General features: G+C 34.1%; 2 protein-coding genes and 1 pseudogene across 2 annotated transcripts; 1 reads left to right on the forward strand and 2 right to left on the reverse strand.

Moving 5' to 3' along the window:
• Nucleotides 1-4,327: 4,327 nt before the first annotated feature.
• LOC120195033 lies at nt 4,328-5,431 on the forward strand. Its single transcript, XM_039197172.1, has 4 exons — nt 4,328-4,416; nt 4,498-4,794; nt 4,984-5,196; nt 5,302-5,431. The coding sequence occupies exons 1-4, from the start codon at nt 4,328-4,330 to the stop codon at nt 5,429-5,431; spliced, it is 729 nt and encodes a 242-aa protein (XP_039053103.1).
• A 1,726-nt stretch (nt 5,432-7,157) lies between these two features.
• Nucleotides 7,158-19,822, reverse strand: LOC120195141 (annotated as a pseudogene).
• Nucleotides 19,823-20,304: 482 nt separating this feature from the next.
• On the reverse strand, nt 20,305-21,684 carry LOC120195140 (probable E3 ubiquitin-protein ligase RNF144A-B). The gene is made up of 2 exons (XM_039197240.1): nt 20,849-21,684; nt 20,305-20,692 (listed from the first exon to the last, which is right to left on the reverse strand). The coding sequence occupies exons 1-2, from the start codon at nt 21,658-21,660 to the stop codon at nt 20,620-20,622; spliced, it is 885 nt and encodes a 294-aa protein (XP_039053171.1). The 5' UTR covers nt 21,661-21,684; the 3' UTR covers nt 20,305-20,619.
• Nucleotides 21,685-23,689: the final 2,005 nt, after the last annotated feature.

The following is a 23,689-nucleotide window of genomic DNA, read 5'->3' on the forward strand; positions in this document are numbered from 1 at the left end:
TAACGGCGGAGTGGCAAAATTGAAGTGAAACATAAACGTCCGTGCTAAAATTGGCAAAATTGAAATGTCAGTGACATTTTTGATCCTGAGCATAAAGATGAGGGGTATTTGACATAGATTACCCTAAAATAAAACAAGACCACATCATTCAAAATCCAAGTTATTTAAAACACAACATACACTTTAAGAAGCCCCTGTTTTCATTTCATTAATCATTTGCAGGGTTCATTATGCAAACAAATTTTACATCAAAAGTTCAGAATATATTATGTACCATAAATTATGAACTCATAGCTAGGGGTGGCGACGGGATGGGGACGATTTTGAATTATCTATTCCGTCCTTAACATTTGCGGGTACGGTTTTGGAGAATCCCTATTATATGTTTCGGGGAATTTTTTGTTTTCATATTCATCTTTTACGGATTCCTACGGGTTTCGGTTAATCCTCATTCCAAAAAAAAACATTTTAAAATCAATGCAACACCTAAAACTTGTAAGATATATCAGTTTGTCTCAGATTAGTTTCTATCTATAATATGAAAGTTTCAAATGTTAATATTTATCTAACACCCAATGAATATGTACAATCTTAACATTTTCAATCTCAACAAATCAATGTATATTAAATGAGAAAATATTTAAACTTCGATTTTAGTTCTTTTGAGATGTAATAGTGACAACGCGTAATCTCACATATATTTTTCGAGGATCCCACAATTATTTTTGTAAAATATCAGGGATCTCTACGATTATTTTTCGGGTACAGTTCGGTTATTCACACGGGTACAGTTCGGTTATCCCCACATTTCGGATATAGCAATTCTTGTTCATCCGCATTTGTGTTTCGGGGATAAAACTTTTCCATCCCGTGGGTGAAGATTTCAGTTATTCTTCATCCCGTCGGTTCGGATAACTACGATTTTCGATTTTTTCCCCACCCGATTGCCACCCTACTCATAGCTTTTATAATTTTCAACCTATTAAAAACCATCTTTGAATTAATTGACATCGATAAGAGGCGAAACAACTCAATTTTGGATATAAAACCATCATAAATTGAAGACTGAATGGATACAAGAATACCCCATCATAAAAGGCAGGAATCACAATCAAATCCAATCCAAATCAAATAACCTCGACGGTATACATACCATTTCAACACCGATGTGCATATATAAGTATATCTAAATTTCACACGATTATAACCAACAAAACAGAAACAATCAACTTCTTGTCTACAAAGGAACTGGAAGTTATTTTGAAAGTATCCCAGTCCCAGATTTAGAATCCATTCCTGGACCCTATCAAACACTTGCCAAGTTGTCAGGTTTGGTGGGAGGAGGAGGAGGAGCTGCACCTGGCGGAGGAACTGTTGCGCCATAAATCTGGGGTTGTTGCCTTGTCTGACTTTAGTTCTTCTATAGAAGTAAAATCCCAGACCAAGTAATATGCATAAGAGCAGCAGTGGCATAGAGATGACTACAACCAAACCCATCTTTGCTTGCAACCTTCTCCCAGTGATTTCCTTGGTATAAATGAGATGGAATATATTTATAAGGAGGTTTTTTTGTGCTCTTAAAATGAACGGAGGGTTCAGATTCCGTCAAGGACAGAGTGGAAGAGGGGAATTTTAACTTGTTTGCTAACTGTATGCTGCTTAAAGTTGAAGCCTCCATGGCTGGCTAACCTTTTTTCAACCCAATGCAGGTTTTTGGGAATTTCCAGGGGAGAAAGGTGTAGTGATGGTGAGACAAGTGCTCGTTGTTGGCCAAGTCACCACATTCTGATTCTCCTTGGATGTTACTTTTAGAGTAGTTTAACATAATAAATAATAATTATAATTATGCCACCTCCCTCCATTTGCAAAGGTTCTTCTCTAATAATGCTCCATTTAGTATTAAAACTAAACTTTTTTTTTCCTCTTCTTTTTTGAGGGCAATGTGAGATGCAATCTCTGGTGAACATCCTTGATGAACGCACCCCTGTAGTTCTATGGGACAGTCTAGGACTGTCAAGAGCAGGTGTATAAATATGAGGCCAAAGTTATGAATTTAACTTTGTCACTGAACATGAGTAGTTAACTTATACATAAACTGCAATCATGCATGCTACAGTCTTTTACATTGTAGCTAAATATATTTGCTTTACGATTTCAAATAGATGTTATAGATATTTTTGCAACAGATGATGATATTATCTTGAAATGTTAATAAAATTATGGTTAGGAGGAAGCTTCTTTTGATGTATACACATACGTAGATATTGTTTCTCGAATCGAGACCTGTAAAAAGAATAATAATTTTTTTTATTATCGAAATCATTTAATAAATTTTAATTTTTTTTATTTTAATGTGGAGTTTAAGAATATTCTTATTCATTTTGTATTGACGTTATATATATTTTCTTTTTTATTGTTATCTTTCTAACAAAAATTTAAGGATATTTACTTATATAAAAAATGTCATCCTCTAATATCTTTCATGATCGTCTTAGAAACGATAAATTCGTCTCATCATCCTTTGTTATTATATATTAATTTAGGCTTTTCAAAAAAAAACTTTAAAAATTCATGAAGTTACACAAAAAAAATCAATTTTGAGGGTTTAAAAACTCTCATATTTGAATGATTTAAGATGTTCTTTCAAATTTTAGAGAGTAAGAGACATTCTTTCAATAAGATGGACAACATACATAAACATAAAGCTCACTGAATATGATCAATATCTAGATTTATTTTTATCATTTTGAGTGAGTTTCATAAAAAAATCAATACGACGAGAAGAAAGAGGATTGAAATATGAATGTTTTGTTTTTAATTTTTAGTTTTATCGTGAATGATGATAGACTTCAATTAACGAAGGAAGACAACTAAAATTGCCATTTTTGGGAATAAAAAACAAACTAAAATGGTCATTTATCACAACGTTAATGATCTAACGGTTTAGTGACCATAAAAAATCAATTCAAAAAATTTAGTGATAGAATTAGAATTTTCTATAGTTCAAAGACTAGAAATGATATAGTTTAAAGCTCAATGATTAATGATGTCGTTTAACTTGATATTTATTTACATAAAATATAAAAGAAAAAATTAAGTTATTATAAAATGAGAGGGGAGACAAAAAAAAATAGAAGGTAAATTATACAAATAGTTCCCTTTGTTTCTACTTTGATCGAAGTTGATCACCGGTTCAAAAATTAAATGTTTTGGTCTTTACGTTATCATTCTATTCAGTTTAAGTCACTTACCCATTAATTTCCTTTAACCCGTTAACAAAAATGTTACATGACAATTCAAAGGAGTGCGAATGATGGTGAGATCATTTTCCAAGCTTATGTTATTTTTTAAAATATTTTAATTTCACATAATATTTCTTTTAAAAGATTAAAATTGAACGGATGAATAATTTAAGAGATTAAACACACTTAATTTTTAAACTAATGATCAAATTCGGTCAGATAAAAAATAAAAGGACGATTTGTATAGTTTACCTAAAATAGAAACATAAGAAAATCGATGAAACACGGTAATCTGAAGGATTCTTTGATTTCAAACCCAAATCCATGAAAGATTTCTGGAAGAGAAAATCAGATGAAAATATGTTGAAATATGCATCAAAAAGTTCCATAATGACAGAATAGGAAATGAAGATGTATCGTGAAGGAAGCTCGAGTTCGAAGGAAGATAGCAAAACCGTCTGTTGTTTTCTTTATCTGCGGAAATATTCTTCCACTTCCTCGAGCTCCAAACAGGTCAGAGCAACAAAAATTGTCTTTTCCTTTCTGGAATCTTATAGCTCCTTTGTTTCCTGTTGTATTCAATTTCCTCGTAAAATTCAAGCTTATTGTCGAAAGCTGGCATTGATCTCTTAAATTCTTAAAATGTGTTGATCCGCATAATAGAAATTTTCTTTCCGAGGTTAGCTTCTATTTGTTGAATAAATAGGAGATTTTCATTTAGTGAGTTGAGCTTGTTTGCATGGATTTTTGCTCAAATTGCTTTCTGAAGAATATAAAGGAGGTATTTTTTGTTTCTTTGGGTGTTGATTTGAATTTTATTGATTGAATTTTGGAAGGACAAGTTAAAATCTATGAGCTTTGTGAGAGCTTCGTTCTTGGGTTGCAAAGATGCATTTTATAACGGTGTACATGGCCATGGGTCGTTCCGTAGTTAGTGGAACTTCTTTAGTAGGGTTTTGGAAAGTGGGTTTATGGAAATGGTGCAAAGAGACCCTAATTTAGTTGGAATTCTTGGGGTTAAAAGAAGTGTATGTGTTTGCAATTTTTGGTGAAATAATTAGGTAATGGACTTTTAGCAGTAAACAATGCAACTGCCTAATCAGCATCCACGGATCAATCTCATTGAGTTGAAAGCTCAGTTAATAAAGACACTTGGGTCCGAGAGATCACAACAGTACTTCCATTTTTTGAATAAATTGTTGAGCTTAAAGCTAAGCTAGGTTGAGTTCACTAAGGTTTGTTTTCGTGTTCTTAGGGGAGAGAGAGTTAAACTACACAATCTCTTAATTTGTTCAATATTGAAAAATGTTTGTAATGCCAAAGTCCCTCCTCCACCTACGACTATTCATGAGAGTCTGCAAACTGAGGAAGTTCTATTGTCATCTCGGAAAGCCAGATCTGGAGCACCCATTAGGCTTACTGCCAAGACAGCTTCTGCTTCTTATGAATCAACAATTACTAATGATGTTGTATCTGAAAATCAGGGTAAACTTCTCGTGATATACAGAAGCCTCTTCACCGTCCTCAAGAATTTTCAGGCAAAGCAAATAATGTAAGGGATGTTCTGCTTCCCAACCCTGAGATAAAGGGATCATTCAATGGTTTTCCTTCTGAAGATGGCATGCAGAGATCAAAGTGAAGTTTTGTTTGTTGAATATGGAAAGGAGTCTTGTTGTAGAAGTTTAGTGCAAGCGCCACTCGGAGTTCCATTATTCTCTAGGAGTCTCTCTGGGAACTAAAGGTCTTTTCGTGTGGCAAGTAGTACTATATATGCCAAGTCCTATGACATCGGTGGATTGCTCGACACAGTGGCACTGAGGGAACTCATGAAACAAATTGCCACGCAGGAGGGTCTTGAAGGTGTGTCAATGGACTGTGCCGCTATATTGAATAATGGACTGGATGTCTACTTGAAGAGGTTAATAAAGATGACCATCGAGCTAGCAGAAAACAGGCATTGATGCAGTTTGAGAAAAAACAATACAATGAAGCATCATTCCCGCGGGAATCTTGTTAACAGTGTCTCAATGAGTTACCATAATCAGATTCATGCTAACAGTTGGTATTTGGAAGCTATAGATGAACATAGATACTACAAACTGGTTTCTTTGCTGGGTTTCAAGGTTGCGATGGAATTGAACCCTCAGAAGCTTGGAGAGGATTGGCCAGTACTGCTTGAGAAGATATAAATGCAGTCATCTGATGAGTAACAATCTGGGACTTGTGAGTCTGTCAGAATAATTTATTTGGTAACATAATCCAAAGACGAAAGGTTCTTCCCCAAAAGCAGAAATAAGTTTTCTTGGGTATCAATTTTTTTGATAAGATTTGAAGGCCTCATTAAAAACCTCCTTCTTGATTAATGGAGCTTGTATAGAAGCTTCTTAATCATCGGAAGGAGGAAAAGAGTGCCTTATAATTTCTTGGGTATCAATGATGCACATTGCATTCTCTTGTCTGGACCTTAATAACAAAACATGCTTACTTGACCATTCTTGCTATTTTTATCCTTAGCTCTGAAACTTTTCGATAAACTACCGTCATTTTTAATCGCTTTGATTTGGAATTCTGACGTATATTCTACTGTAGAACCTCATATTTTCTGTATTTTCTTTGATGTGTTTCATTTTGCATCATAATCATAGCCGTACTATTTAAGTTCTTAGACTAGTTGACTGAAAAATAGAAATCTCCATCAGTTGGTTTCCCTTGTTCAGCTTAAGATAAAATGTTCCCGACAAATATTTACTCTTTAGAATATTTCTGTTTATCTGCTGCGTATAAATGTTCTATCACAAGAGCATACATAGATTAAAAGAAGAAAAAGCAGAAAGTTGTGGGACCAAAGGTTCAATGGACAAAAGACATGTGAAATAAAGTTCTTTATGCTAGTATGGGAACCATATATCTTCTCGTATTAGCCTGCCTTAAATTGTTTGTGATGATTTTATTGGTCGTGGTAATTTGATCTGATCACAATTTTATTGAGTCAGGTAACTGCATTCATTTTGTAGTGGTAGTTAGGTTTTATCAAATTTCGTTAATCTCTTAATTCGCTTGTAAAGATATTTTATCATTTTCAGTTGCCAGAAGTTCAAGGATATCGCTCTTGCTCCTTCCTAGAGGAATTTTAACTGTTAGTTTCTTTATACTCGGTCTTCGAGTTTGTCACGCAACTCATTATATATGTATGCATGTATCTATGAAAAATCATTTCGTCACTTGAAAGCAGTGACGGAGCTATATACCTAATTAGATCCTTCAATTTCTTATTATTATTTCACATTTTCTATTGTAAATTACATTGCCCTCCCAATTTGATATCTTGGCTTTCTGCCTGTTGAAAGCATTCTTGTAAACTCCAGCAGAACAGAGGAGTGATACATAGTACCAACAGCTGGTACAATGTAGGCGGTCAGAGTTTAACATTGGGCTGGTTTATCTACAGTAAATCTTCATTTAATATTAAATGTTCAAATTCGATATTTGTGTTGTTGCACTCGTCTACTAAGATGGATATAATGGCATAATACGTATGATGCATATCAGGAATCTACCCATATTTAACATTGTCTCAAATTAGGTAATATAAGTTGGACAAGTAAGACACGAATATCCGAGTTGAAGGCGAGGCCGAGTAGGAACACATTATTATGATTATTTAGGAAAAAGGAAGGGCGTTCAGTTAGGCATGATTTGGCGAGAAGGACGATGAAGAGGTGTGGTTAGAAGAAGACCAAACGAGGACTCTCCAGAATGGACGACGATGCTTGCGCTTGGGAATGTCGTTAGCAGCCATCAGCTCCGATTCCGATCTTCGCAGCATTTCCCACATCACCTGCACATCTTCGTACCCACAAGTTTGTACATCATCGTTAAGCTTCAACAGCCCTACCCCTGCATCATCATTCCCCATTCATTATTCACACTCTTGTCCAGTCAATGATTCAAAATAAAATATTTTTTTCATCCCATCTCAGCTCAACTTTCGGAAAAAAAAGATTAGATGCATGATTACTTTACTAAAATATCCTCCCTTAATTATTTGATTTAACATGCCCCATGCGGCGCCACTTTATTTGTCATTCAAGGAAGGATTATTATTATTATCTTCAACCTAATCTTTCTCGTTAAGTAACTTCAAAATCAAGATTTTGATATTGATATGTGGTTAATAACTATTAGATTGATATGCTCATTTGCTTATTAATAATAAGTATTATATGGTCCACTAATAATATATATATATATATATATATATATATATATATATATATCAACAATACGTTGTCATCGCGTTTGTGAATAGAACAAATTATGTAAAGATGATAGTTCTCGTTTTTATAGTGATCTGAATTAATCTATGAATAGATAGGAGTAAGAAGGTTATACTATAAAAAACATTAAATAATTATTTTTATTTATTGATTATGTATGCATATAATTAAACTGCTAATATTGTTCATCTTTGCAAATCTACGTCTCATACATAAATGGAGTATAATTATTGTTGACACATGTCTCTTATACCTAATGAGTATCTTCAATAATTAGTTAGTTTTTAGAAATGACACAATCGTAAATGATGAAGAAGGAAAAGGAAATATTTAGAACTAAACACATAAATTCGATAAAGAAAATAATCAAAGAATCATCTCGTGATATCTACTAATTTTATGAAATAATTAGTTAGTTGAATTTATGTGAACAATAAGGAAAAGAAGCCGCTTCATGTCAACGCAAAAATGAAAAAAAAATGTTTTTTCTCCCTTTGTTCAATTTAAAATTATGCTTTTTTTTCTATCGCTTCTCTCCCCCCCCCCAAAAGATGAAAGGTATTCATTCAATTTCGATATTTAAAAAATATTTAAATTGAATTGTTAAAATTAACATGTTTCATTTTTTGTCGGTGCAAGATCTTTAGCATGGAAGAACTAACACCTGCGACTCGAGAGTAAAAAAGAAACAATAATTTATAGCAAAACAAATTTAACAATCTTTCAGGAAAAAAACAGAGTTAAACTATTTTGTTAGTTAGTAAAAAAAATTTTATAAAAAAAATCAATAATTACAGGAAGAAGAAGAAGAAGAAAAGAGAAACTCCAAAGCAAGAATAAAAAAGGTCTCTGGGAAACTATGAACATTAACTGAGAAAGAGAAGGAAGTGAAGGGAAAGGAAGAAACGCACCGTTTTTGCGAGCTTTAACACGTGAAGAAACAGCAAACCAAAGTCTTCGAACAGGGCTGACCACCTTATGCCACCAATCCATAGAATTTTTCTAGTTTCCTTAAATTTAATCTTGTTCGATCTTTTCTACTCCTCCCTCAGATATTCTTCTGTGACTCCGGCCACCGCCAGAACTGCCGAGATCTCCTCCCTCTGTCTGATCTAAATCATTGAAAATGAACAAATAAAGAGATAAGCGCCTATATATGCTTTGCACAGATGAAGAGGAAGGCAGCTTGGTTTTTGGCTTAATTAACTTTGGTAGTACAAGTGGTTGTAGTAGTCGGCTGTAACTTCCTCCACCATAACCATGATTAATATTACAAACTTAATTTAAATAGCATATTATACGAACTTCGGGCTTTTCGTTTCTGCTTTCGCGAATATAGAAAACACAATGGCCACCGACACGTGACTAGTACATTTAACTGATCAGAGATGGTTATCTATTTATTCTTTCATTTTGAAAGAATATTGGATTTTTTTTATGAGAATATTACAAGAATACCACTTTTTCCCCTCCAATACAGTAAGAAAATTTGGTGTTTTAATATTGTATTGGTTCGGAAATGTCAGTGTCGGCAAGGGGCCGGCCACGTAGCTAATAGGGAACCGTATATAGCAATCCAACGTGTATGACATGTAAAATCAAGTGATTTGTTATTTTTTAATCTCCAGTTAAAATACTTAAAATATCAAAGATGTGAATTTTATTACATATTCACTATTTTATACTTATCCTAACTAATAAAAAAATATGTATGACCTGACTTTTACAAAGTTTCTACCTAAGTATGACATATAAATCCATACATAATGGACATGATACTTTTGTAATTCTATGTTTTTTTTTTATTCCCAGAAAAACAAATTTTGATAATTTTTTTAGAAAGTTCAGTCTAATAGATATCATCACATCAATAAATTTAATGGTAGTGTGATTAATGTCATATGTAATTAAAGGAGCTTAATTAATAATATAATTTTTAATAAAAATTCAAAAGATCTATTATTCAAAGTGAAAATTCATTTTATTTTTTTTATACAATTAGAAAGCTAGAAAGAAATTTTAACTCTAAAACATTGATGGTAGGTAAGCACTAAGCACCAAGTTGAATTTTTTAGAAGAATTCTATAGCTATTTTATATTTGTATTTTTTTTATTTCACATCTTATTATATAATTCTTTTAATATAATGAAAGAAGAGTTTTTATCTTTAACAACGAATATTTGGGTTGGACGACGAATTTGTGACATTTGAAAGTTGTTATTTCTTTGACAGACTTTGTATATGTAACATAAATGTTTATAATATTTTAAATAAATAATCGAATTACTTGATTTAGTAATTAATATATGTATAAATAGTTGGCATGCACACATCATAAAAACTGGGTTTTTTTTTTACATTCTCGAGCATTTTCTCTTTTAATTTTAATTCAGCATAATATATTACAGACATAAAAAGTGAAGATTGGGAAAAAAAATTGGCACTATAAACTATGTTGTGGAATTTTAGGTTAAAATCTCATCAACACTCCATTATTATAACCTTTGACCTAATTATCATAATCTTTTCCCGTTTTTATTAAGGACAACTTTTGCATAGAAGTTGATTCATAACCATTGATTGAAAAATAAACATTTCGATAAAAGCTATGTGCGGGTTTCGTCAACCTCAACTTGGTAATGTAAAGTAATTAGTCAAAAATAAAAATTGGTGGTGTGCTAAGTCACATTAGGGGGAAAAAACTTTATATAGTGTGGAAGGCTCTTCACACCTAATACAACCCTAACCAATTAACACGCCCATTTTCCTTTGTCGTTTTTGTGCCTAAAACACATCGCACTCCACATTTTGGAGTTTTATTAGTGATATCAACACCTTTCCCCCGTATACACTTGTATAAATATGCATATAATAGTATTACGAAAAGATAAACTAGCAAAATTAGCATACTTTTGATTATATATTGCCCCTAAACTATATAATTTATACCGAAATTCTCTTAAAGTATTTTTTGAAATATTTTATCTCTTAAAGTTTAAATTGTTACCTCGGTTGTCTCTATTAATTCCGTTAAAAAACATGTGGACAAATTACATAATTAGTCACTCAAGTATTCATATGATTATATTTTGATCAGTTAACTATTTTTTTTTTAAATCATCATTAAACTTGAGTTTTTGTTTTATTTTTATCACTCAATTTGATTAGATTTATTTTTTAAATTTACAATATAAAGAATTCATTTATATCACCTATTTTATTTACTCAACACATAAAATTAATGTATAATAAAGATTTCCATGCCCCATTTGCAAAACCCCTGTGAAGCTGTTCTCAAATGTTGGTAGCTTCAGTACGGCCTTCCTTCCCAGGTAAACCAAGAGCACATGTAACCAATATCCACCAAACCACAAAATCCACAGCCTCCCTAAGAGCAGCCATCTGTCGTTCACTACGAACAAGACAACCATCTTTTTCAAAAGAGAAAAGAATTTCATTGAAATCCCCAATTATTAACCAAGGCACATTTGAATTATCATCTCATTGACGCAGCAGTTGCCATGACTCTCAACGTCGACCCTCCTCCAGCATACCATAAAACCCAGTGCAACGCCACTACAGTCCATCCTCATCTGCAGTAATTAAATCATCGATGTGAGAACTAGAATAGGATCTCAACACCACATCACACGAATGCTTCCAAGCAAATTACAAGCCACCTCTCGAACCCTGCGAGTCAACCTCTATTCCATGCATAAAACCACACAACTTACGAACCATTTCCATGTGCGAACCTTGTAACTTTGTTTCCATAAAGAAAGAAAAAAAATGGAAGGATGCATCTCTCGCAGCGTTTTCCGGAGACGACGAACCGTCCGGGTCATCCCTAACCTCGGACGTTCCAACTTAAAAGTTTCATTGTCACCGACCGGCCTGGGAATTCAGGCCTGCTGATGTAACATTTTTTCCAGCTTCAGTAACCTTCGCAACAGACAGAAGAAATGGAACGCTCCTCTGTCTCTTTGCATTATCTGCCCTTTGAATGGGATTCTCCTCATCCGCCACAGCCATTGTAACATTACCATAATTTCCATCCCCGGACACTAGATTACCTGAATGGAATGTCCTCATCACCCATGGCTTTGTCTGTTCCTTTGTACCGGGAACCCCTTGAGACCCAGGAATTGCATTTCCCCCTTACGGCCAACACATTCATCACGTAACCAAGGACTTGAGACCTTTTATTTCCTTCGAGGAGGGGCCCGAAATGCCTCGTCCTACTGAAGCACCAAATCTACCTTTTCCTGCAACACCCTCAGAGGACAAAATTTTTCACCATGCCCCAATTTGCCACACATGAAACAAAATAACCGAATCTTTTTATATTAAAACTGTGCGTAGGTATGAGACCCGTTTGGAAGAGCAACCTTCTTCTTCCCTTTTAGTGGCTTTCGAGTGTACAACAACACGCGCACACGAATACATCATCTATATCCCAAAGAGACTGCCGCAAAATCGTACTCCACAAACTTTCCAATAAAATTCCCAAATTATTGAGCAACCTGCTCAGAGATAAACCCATCGGTAAATCCTTTATTATGATCCAGAAAGCAATTCAATTTAAATCCACCATCATTGGATCCCCTGTTTCAGCCTATGTAGAATTAGAAGATGAGAATTGAAGTACCATGGCCCTTCGAATTTAATTCTATCCACATCGTCCTCATGAAATAACCGAAACAAAAATCGACCATCACCCAATTCAGTAATAGAAATCCCTCCAATCGGGTGCCAGACGTTATCTAAGGTCACCCTTATGGCCTGAAAGTTTATCATACTTTCCGAAATAAACCGCCCAACATGACAATGCTCGAACGAGATATTTGTAGGAGATGTCGATGAAACCAGCACTAAACTCTCCTCATTCTCCTCCCCCAAACTCAATTCCTCCAGATCTCTCACTATCTCGCTCATTCCTTAGGACAACGAGAAAATAAGCCGACAAAACTAGACGAATAAAGCAAACAAGAACTGATGAAACTCAGATTACTGCCAAATAACAGAAAAGACGGCTACTGAAAGTAGAGAGAAAACCCTAACACGGAGGGTTTAAATGTACCAAGTTAAATGTACTAAATTTATTTGTGATAATTTTTAGCAAGTTATTCTTTTTATTTGTAATGATTAGAAGGTGATTTGATTAATATACTTAACGAAATATTGAATTTCAAATAATTTTAAAGTACGTTGATTGCAATCACTCTGTCACTGAAGAAATAATTTTATTTTTCTAAGTAAACACTGAAACCTGAAAATCAAATAAATTTAAATTTAAAAATTAAAAATAATAAATAAATTAAAATGTTTTTTTATCATTCTTGTTGCAGTTTTAAGATACTATTTATCTTATTTTTTTCTGTTAAGATAAATTCACTTACACATATAAAAATTACTATTCAAATTTAAGTACGGCTAATGAAATTTTAAAAAGTCGATCAACATGGTGTAGAATAACAATCTCGATAAACCATATAGATAAAATTCATTATTCCATAAACAATTAATAAATTTTATATACATAAAAAAAGACAGAAACTAAGCAAAAAAAAGTAAAACCCCGAAACGCCAAAATGGATGGAAGGATATGACACGGGAGCAGCCAGCACTCAGCGTGATGCACATCAAATTTTGCAGATGGAGCCAACCATAAATTATCATTTTCCCTGTCATTGGGTGTATTCTTGGATTTAATAATGTCACCTAAAATTAACAACTATTCAAAGGCTGTGAATGAAAGCGGCCTTCTATTCTTTATTGAGCATAATAAACAAATTTTATCCCAAATATGCTTTTTCTAATAAAAATGGAAACAATAATTAAATGATATCGGCGATAAAAGAACTGTTGTTATCCCAAATATGTTATTTAAGATCTTATATCGGATTAATAAAAAAATACACTAAATTTTTAAATAAAGAAATTGAGACAATATATAATATATCGTATATAACCTGGAAAGAAAAGTAGATTCATTTAATAAAAATAAAGTTAGCAACAAAATACGAATGGTCTGCAATATTATATTAGAGATGACAAAAAAACAACTAAAAACCAGCCATGTTGATGGAGTTTGAATGAGATAGAACAGAAGGCAAGCAAGCATCAAACCTGTCCACGTTAATTCCTTGCCTATTTGTATTCAAACGCATCTAAACAGCAATGCCAAAACCATGGTACAGTAGCGTAAAATAATCAAAATTCAAAGATAAAGAAATGAGTTATCTGATAAACAAAGACAAAGGAATCAAAATGCTTACTTATTTTTTGTTGAAAAAACATACGACAGAGAGGAGATAAGAACCAACATTAGTGCTTTTACTTTCTTGTTTTAAGTAATGTCGTCAACTCAACCAAGTTCACACCTCATTTCCTCTCCCCATAAACCATCACTAGAAGCTTTCGGAAATTGTCCCAAGTGCCAAGAAAAGTTCCACGGAAAAAATTATCGGTCCCCATACAGGCGTTGGGGTGATTTTGAGTGAATTAGGAAAGTCCGAGTGTTTTAAACTAAGCATTGTGCTCTAAATTAATTATTCGACTGGATTGTTCTTGGTATCCTATTCAGTAATAAAAACAAAGATTATTGATCCCCATAGAACAATCCAGTCGAATAATTAATTTAGAATCCAATGCTTAGTTTAAAACACTCAGACTTTTGCTTAGTTTAAAACACTCAGACTTTCCTATTTCACTCAAAATCACCCACTTCCAACGCCTTTATGGGGACCGATAATTTTTTCAGAGAAACTTTTCTTGGCACGGGCATATCTATTTACTTGTACTTCTTTAAGATACACACCTCATCTGTCTAAAGTTTGCTTCACCCACGATTTTTCACATGGGTATGGTTTAGATATAGTAATCCCCATTCTCATTTGAACTTCGAGAATAAAACTTCCCTCATCTCCATCCTTATGGATGAATATTTCGGTTATTCCCCGTCTCGTTGTTCAGATCCCCACGATTTTCGGTTTTTCCCCCAATTGCCACACCTAACAGCAACCAATTGTGACTTAACTAGCTGTCTAGCATTGGTTACGGTTTACTAATGGACTAATGCCATAGCTTGAACCAACTCCTTGAATTATTTAATAAATTTGGGTCCTTATATTTAAAGGCCATGGGCCCACGCTCATTCACACAGATTAGATCTGGCAATTGAATGGTCCTATAATGTTTTATTACTAATAGTAAATTTTTTTGGTATATTATCGGGGATGTCATTACCTCCATTCCCTTAGGTATTGTAACATTATCGGCGTTTTGGACTAAAATGCCCTTAAATTTTTATTTTATTTTAAAAAATATCATTCTTCTGTCATTGAATAATAAAAATTCCACGAATGTTAAATTACAAATTTATCCTTAAATTATTTTAGATTTACAAAAAAAGTCTATAATTAAAATTTTATATGAAGTTCACGGGTTAAAATAAAATTTTAACCTTTCATTAAACCTTTTTTATATTTTTAATTTTGTAAAAAAAATATATAAATATTATGAATTTAACTTTTTAAAGAAAATATATAAATATTTTACAACTTGTAATATTATACAAATATATATATAATAAGGACAATTTGGTCAAATATACATTTCAATAATATTTTATTCCTTTAACCAAACACGGTAATCTTACATTTCTGCTAAACCAACTAAAGACAAAATACAACATTCCCAATAATCATATTCCGTGGTAATCTTTTATTCCCACTGGTAATCTTACATTCCGTGAACCAAACGCACCCGAAGAGGTGTGAATTTTTACTGATGTAAAATCATGCATGTTCTTATTATATCGTTTATTATTAATATTTAATAAGTTTTATCATTAAATTTAATAATAAAATTATACTTGTCATTTTTTTCCTCTACTAAAATTTAATACATATTTAATCACTGTCTACAAATGTACAACATTTCAAATTGATTCGATATTTGTAATCGAGCACCCTAATTATATAATATAAATTCTAAATACTCTTAACTATTTGATAATAAATGTTCAACCATCCTACGGCAGCCACTGGTGCTCGAACCCGTTACATCTAAGAACAACGACCAACAACAATTCTTTTAATCATTAAGGTATATTAGTTCGTGTCCAATAATTAAATTAGCTAAATTGAAATCGTATGGTAATAGTTATATACAATATAAAAAACCACAAGACAAATATGTGTGCATCTAAATTAGGTTATATATGATTTAACACCACATCTCAATAAAAACCAGAAACGCGCGCGCGCGCACAAAATACAGACAGAGGTTAACAGTGGTGAAAATATTTTGAAGTCAGTCATCAATGTTCTTCATGTACTCCTCTGAAAGTTTAGTCTCCATTATTAGCTGTTGGTCCCTGAGGAGAGAATACCCTGATTCAAGTAAGGCCTCCACCGTTTTTTATTCAATAAAAAATCCCACTCCCAGTCAAATGGTCAATCACATCCAAAATCCACAACTACTGCAAGCTAAAACCATCTTCAATATGTTTTTATATCAAAAGCCAATGTTATTTTCTGTGAAAACTGGGTAAAGCCCTTGTAATGAATGTATTAACCAATTTTCCTTGAAAACTTTGTTAACGGCATACGCATTAGCCTCTAAAAGATGGTTTAGGATGATCATACTACTACCTCTGGGGGAGTAAATACGGGGAGCTCTTCATCCTTTCTTCGTCTCAGCAGCTTGTTTCCAAGGTTTTCAGCTCCTCCAATATCCTCAACCCACTGCAATGGGAAACGAGTAAGATGATGAAAATACTTTTGAATTACTTCTATTCTTTGAATCAATGACATAATATATGTCCCAATGGTGGCGAAAAAAAGGTATGCACAAATTACATACCTTCCCACCATAAACGAAGAGTTACATACATACCTTTGAAATTGATCGATCATATGTACGGGATCTAAGAGCTCCATAAAAATCCTGCCCAAAAACCATGGAGAAAAAACAATTCAATATGCACTCTATACCATATACTTTAAGCAGGTAAGAATCAGGACTCTATGATAATCATTGTTGCTCCCTCCACACATTTGCTACAGAAATGATAGACAAAATCTAATCATGGAGATCATGCAGGATCCAAAAATACCTTGGTTGGGAAATTTTTCCACAATGCTTACAACCTCATCCCTTGATATGCCATCTTTCTCATACATTTGTGAACAATGTTCACAATATCTTCCTGAGTAGGCTGCCTGTATCACAAATGATGTGTTCGATAATATATTAGGTGGGAGGGAAACATAATTTTATTCATCGACATTTACAAGGACAAACACGGTAAAGATGCAAAAAGAAAATGGAGCAAAGAATGAGAGAACTCGACATCAATAGCACATTAAAGCGAATAAAAGATGGTAGTTTTTATTATCATGTACCAGTAGAACTTTTCCATCCTGCCATCACGAATAAACGGAGCATAAAGGGTTGAAAAATCATTCCCTGTGATTACGATAGGGACTCTATTTGTTATGTCTGATTCTCGCCAATCTTGTCCAATGCTAACTCTGGTTGGATAATCTGACAAATTCATTAAGGTACCAGCAACAATCTGATTGTTTACTGTCATTTGAGTATTACCTAGATAAGATGAGAAAATATATAAAGTTCAAGATAATGAATCAGTAAACAAGTGAACTTATTAATCAAAGGAATGTATGGAACTTAAAGCAATATCTGGTACAGTTCAAGGTTTTCATTGCCAGAATAACATTAGCTTACCAAATCTACCAAGGCCGGCATCAATGTCATTGATCATCAGACAACTCATCTTCCCCTGCATTAGTTCAGAAAATTCAAACAAACAAGCAATTAAGAACTGTTGCAGAAAGCCATTAACATTGATGTGGAACATACATCAGCATACAGAGTTTCTATTTTCATGCTTATAAGTTTGCCATAGTTCTGTCTACGGCAAGGGAACAAATTTAGCCTTTCCCTTCCCATCTCTGTCGGGCACTGATAAACTCCTCAAAATCGGAGATGGAAATAGGAATTGCTGACAACAAAGTTACTCTATTTCATCTTATCATCTTAAGAGGACAACAATATACTTGAAAAAGATAATGGAGGAATAAATCGTTCATTGACACATTGTATATCATAGTATATACCCTAGTGAAAGGTTAATATCACATACAGATTTTACCGAAGGTATTAAAGAGTATTATTAAACTTCAACTTCATAAACCTAGACATACATATATGAAGAATGAGGGTGATAAAGCTTCTAACTTGGATCTGAACCACTTGGGAAGCTGTTCTGTAGCGTTCACGTATCAATTTTCCTGGTTCTCCTGTTAAGGGAACAATGATTTGAATACATTATGTCTTTTCACATAAAAGGAAAATAACTAAAAGGAGAGAATCTCCTCATATTCTTTCAGAAAAATAGCATTTGACATATGTATACATATATCAGCAAGGAAGGGAACACAGTGAAAACTTGTCTTACCAGCCCATTCAAATTCTAGTTCCCCAGCAGACATAATGACAGGTACAATCCCCATAGCCTGAAAAATGAGTTCAGTTTGGAATGTTTTCCCTTGGCCTTTCTGGCTTTCCCTCCCCAGACACCTGTAAGTCAAAATCCAATGTTTCACAAATTAAATAATGGAGAATTTCAAGATACTACATGATTTTGTGAGAAATGCACGTCAGAAAAAAAGAATCTGCAGTCCATATAAGATATTTCAAATGCATACCTAGAATCAAAGGAACTTTCACATTGAGAAGATGAGCAATGTAGTTCTTAACGATATGGCATGCTACAGTAAGTAGAACCGGAAAATAGGTCATATGTGAGAAGACAAATGATGATATGATTTTAATTTGTTGTCAAATTTGAAAAGTCATAATAGTAATATAAAAAGCTAAGAATCCAGTTACAATATAAGAGAAGGTTGGCAAGTGGAAGATCGCACATCGGAGATAATAAGATTATGGCGGAAGAATCAACAGTGATATATCAGATGTATCCCCCCTACTAAAGCTTGTAACAGAAACACCAACGCTATTGATATTCTAAGGGGGGGGGGGAACTAAAGGAATGCACAGTTCACTAATTTCTGCTGGATTTCCTACGGCTCCTGTATCATTCATGGTGATCTTGTCATCTTTGCGTTATTTTATAGAACTTACCAATTTTATCCTGTCAATGAGAAAAGAAAACATAATATATCATTAGCTTCTGACAAATCACAATAAACACAAAATAAGAAGAAAGGAAATGCAAGAATAACAGCAGCAAAAACATGGCGAATTTCCATATTTTGGGTAAAGAAAACGGTTCCTATGCTGATGCAGTAAACTCAGAATATTTGGATAAAAGTAATTACATAACAACTGAAACTGAATTAAAAGCAACTAGAGAATAAAGACTCTAAATTCAAACCGGGTAGTAAAGTTGAACTGAGGATTATTATATATCAATCACAGGAAAAGAGCATATTTGACATAAAAGGCAGTGTGTCATATAACAAGCAGCTTGTGAACATGAGAAAGCAGTACGAGTTCATATATCAACCACCAAAATTTACCCATTTCAAAACTCCAAAATGTAGCACAATTCTTCTTTAGTTCAAACCAAAATTGAAAGAATTTCACAAAATCCATTTGCAATCCTTAAAGCTCACCTCAAATTCAATTTAAGGTGCAAAACCCATTAGGTTAGAAAAAAAAAGTATCGTAAAATAAACAAGACCCTGTAAAGCTAATCACATTCTAGTTCAAACCTATCAACCTGAATCATAAAAAGCCAACTTTAACTAAACTTTTCCAAAAGAAATCCAAGGAATTGTTACCTTCTGCCTGTAATCAAACACAATATCCGCTGCAAATAAAAACAAAAACGAATCTTCAATTTCATTTCTTTAAACAGATTGTCAGAAGTCAAATATATAAACAGGGAAAGCAAAGGGAGGAAAAATTACAGTCTTTGCCAAGAAAATTCCCAGTAAAGAGATCATCAATCACACCAGCTTTATCACCAACTGCAATGTTCATGTTATCAGCCTCTTGGCCAAGCCTGTAAAGATAATCTCTCCCTTCAGAATCTTTGGTTTCCCAGGAAGACTGCTCCGATAATCTCTTGGATTTCTTGGGATTATCAGTATTACTGTCATCACCGTCATTTTTTAGTTGATTGGGAGTATGTTTTGAAGAACAAGAAATTGAAAAGGAACTGGCGACAGTAGCTTTGGAAAGGATGAAGGGAGAGTAGAAGGGAAAGAACAAGGGACTCTGAAGAGAGCCATCTGGGTTCTCAGTAAAATAAGCAACTTTTTGGGGTTATGTGGTTCTTCTTAAATGGATAGATGGCAGGTATTGGAAAATTTGGCGTCACAAACAGACAAGTTACAGTTATGTGATTCTCCTTTTCAGCCACCTTTTCGAAACTTAAATGGCTAAAGTTCATAACTTTTAACTCAAAGCAGATTGTGTTACGAAAGTACCAGGTCCTGTACAACCTTTAGCCTAGCTAGAGCCAAATGTGAAAATTGAAAGAAGCAAGAACCAATTATGAATTATGAGCCAGCAGTTTTAACCAATAATTAATTTTCAAGTGAAGTACCTGGAAGTAGTGCAATGATCGAATGTAAATGAATTAGTCCATAAATAAACGGGTTGCTATCAGATTGACATAATTCATTTGGAATTTGGATTTGATTAATAATTAGGTTTGGGAAAACCTGTCTTATTTATTTTGTTTTTTGATGATTAGGTGAAAACTAAAATGTACTATTCAAGAAAATGAAAGAAAAATGAATTCTAGACGTGTGGGTTTCACTTGGTGGAATTAATCTGTTAATTTTGCGGAGTTCTCTTAGAAATTACTTTCAGATAGCATCAAAACAAAGCCAAATGATGTTCACAAAGTGACTCAAATTTTGTACCAAATCATTTATTGCACCGTATGCTTCCTGGTTTACAGAGCATTAAACATAAACCAAATTTCAGGATAGACTGTTTTACATCCGGATGCTAAGAGACACTGTCAATTATTGAAAATAATTTCACTAAAATTGATGTTTCACATTCTTATCCTTGTCACTCTATACATGATTTCTTAGTTGCCCTGGCAGCCGCCATGATCATGAGTCCATTCAGCTCCACACGCATAACAAAATTGGAATTTGCACCTGCAACCACAAGCATAAACGAAGTCTAGTGATCTCGGTTAATCAATAGCTATTTCTTTGCACCAATAGGTTTATTTCAAAACGAAACTAGTGTTGAACATAAGCAACACGAATTTCTCGAAGTACTTTCTAAGCAAGCATGAATCATAGACTAACCTGCAAGTCATATGCGGGCATCCTTCGGTTCTTTCAACCATGAAACGGCAGCTGGGACAATTACGCCATTTTTGCTCCTTGGCAAGGTTCCTAACCATGAGGTCATCCCTTCCTCTCTCATCCTCACTTAGCGTCTGATACTCCTCACAGCTGATCCCCGGATGCCATGGAACATTACATTGAGCACAAAACAATCTATGGCAGTTTGGGCACTCGGTTTCTGCTATTATTTCTCCTTGGTTATCATTCAGCAACAAAGCTGAACAATCCTTGAAAGGACAGTAAAGCCTCCCACCCGTTGCGCAAAGTAGCTCTTCACATAATAAATCTTCCCAACGATCGATCGACTCTTTAGGAAGCCGAGTCCTACATGCTTCAAGCTCCAACATGACTCCACAACCCTCCCCGGGGCACATGATTATGGTTATATGTTGCTCCAGCCTAGTCTTCACGTATGTGCTAATGCAATCAACACAAAACGAGTGAGAGCAACCCGAGATTATGAACATTTGATGCCTCTCTTTTCCATTAACACATATCTCACAGTAGACTCGGGAGGATTCACCGGCTTTTTCCGCAGATCTTTTTGACTTTCGCTTTGGCATCAATGAGCTCAATAGGATTTCAGTGGCCCTTGAGGTTGAGGATGGAGGCGAGATGTTTTCTTTAGCTGAGAGCAACATTGCTTCTTGAAACTGCAACTCTTCAGCGATTTTGGCATCTAAATCTTCCAAATCCCCATCATAGTTTCCATAGAGAGCAGACCAGTCAATCTCTCCTGCAAAATCGAAATAAGATGAAGCATTTGCCATGTTTCACGCACTTAATTGAAGTTCCTGCCTTCTTTACTTTCAGTTAAATAGCCGTGATTTGTAAAATGGGTATATAAATGGCGTAACTTTGAAGACAACTTGCTAGGAACACGGCCTTTCTGATTTAACTTTCGCGTAAGTTGCTAGGAAAATGTCAATTACGATCCAAGCAATTTATCAACAACTAAGCAACGGAGACTGACTTTAGTTTCCCAAATAACCAAAAGAATAAACAAATATAAGTGGAGATGAAACTTTGACTTGTGCTTTTAGTTTTTTTGGGTCCTCAAACAATTACTTCATTTTTGGTCCTCCACTTGTGCTTTTAGTTATATACTACTCACCCTCTCCAATTTTCGACATTTGTACAGAGAAATAATATGAAAATATAATCCTTCATATATATACTATCTCCAATACGGGTAACTTAGTTTTAAATTTCCATTTTAGAACTAGATTTCGTATACGTGAAAGAAAAGGAATATAAAAATATCAATGAAGCCGACTCCTATTATTATTATTATATCTGGCAGGACATGAGCATTGCTCGCTGATTCGACTTTTCCATGCATTTTAATTTTTAAATAACCCTCTTGTAATTGTGAATTGCCTGCGGAGATATCATTTTTTATTCAAAACCCAATCTATAACTTACACATGAATTAAATAATTTCTTTTTTTATAATTATCTAATCTAATATATTAATCGATTAATCTGAAATTACATACTACAAAGACCTAATATGGGACGACCCTTTTAACCTAGTTTGTCTCAAGATTTAAACCCTAATCTTGTTTAAAAAAATTAATGTCTCATCTTACTAAACCAACTAATTGTTATTATTCCATTTATCAAGTATCTTGTCTTTGTCGCTAAAAAAAAAAGACGCTGCCATCCTCAATTATGAGAATTAGGCTCATCAGACCACTATTGACAAATGATTAAGGATTTGTTCCTATTGCAGTAGTTCCTAGCGCTCATCATCATTAGGTTGAAGATATTTCTGCCTCGTTTTATCCTTAATACGGAGCTAAAATTTTGTTGTTATACAACCAACATATTGGCACCAAGGAAAAGTAGAGAATATACATACACTTCTAGAAGAAAGTGATTCAGCTTGCGTGGATTAGGATGGACCTGATGCACATATGTTTGATGTGTCTGCTGCAAATGGACTTTAGACTGCAATTTTAAAGACTATCACTGCTTTATATATTGATTGATATATGGTGGGGGAGGGAAGAATATAGGTGATTTCATTGGTAAAGTAGAACATATCCCACTTTTGGAGCAATATCTCTGATCAGGCTTGCGTTTGTTCTGCTTCCGTACCCACTGTATTTGTTAAAACAAAGTGCGGCAGGAGGAGCTCCAGCCGTGCAATGTTTCGCAGGCTAAGAACTAAAAGCAAACATGCACAAACTTGGCCTGGATCATGACACCTTGGTTCCCCACCCCATCATCACTATTCACTAGAACAGGGACACTTTACTGGTTTCGCGCAACACAACTGATCCTAGTCCGGTGCAGGACAATGACAATCGCATAGCTGTGATACTGAGTAAAAGTGTGAGGTCTACCAGACTGGAAGATCTCATGTTGCATACCAAAGCATTGGTTTCCTTTGTGAAATACAGATTCCTACAAGAGAAAACGAAACTGAAAGTAGACTCACTGCACTGGAATGTCCTTCATGAGAGTGAGATATTACCTGTTCTGTTAGCTTGCTTCTACTCTGCTACTGAACATTCAAGAACGGGATCTTAAAAGTTCTCCCAAGATTATGAATAGAGAGAAGTGCCTAAAATTATCATTTAATTGACCTAAGACCTATTCTCAAGAACGGTACAAGATATTTTATCTGTATATCTAAATTTACTTGTTTTGGTTAAAACCGATCAGAAAAGAACACAATATACAGAATGCAGTAGCTTAAGAAAACAAAAGGTCATAAGGGAGTATTGGTATCCTTTTCAATCAAGCATTGCTATTAAAGTACTTTAGCAGTTTATTCATTCACTTGGCCAT

The sequence above is a fragment of the Hibiscus syriacus genome, unplaced genomic scaffold (assembly GCF_006381635.1).
Source record: "Hibiscus syriacus cultivar Baekdansim isolate YM2019G1 unplaced genomic scaffold, ASM638163v2 tig00117005_pilon, whole genome shotgun sequence".
NCBI classification, from domain to species: domain Eukaryota; kingdom Viridiplantae; phylum Streptophyta; class Magnoliopsida; order Malvales; family Malvaceae; genus Hibiscus; species Hibiscus syriacus.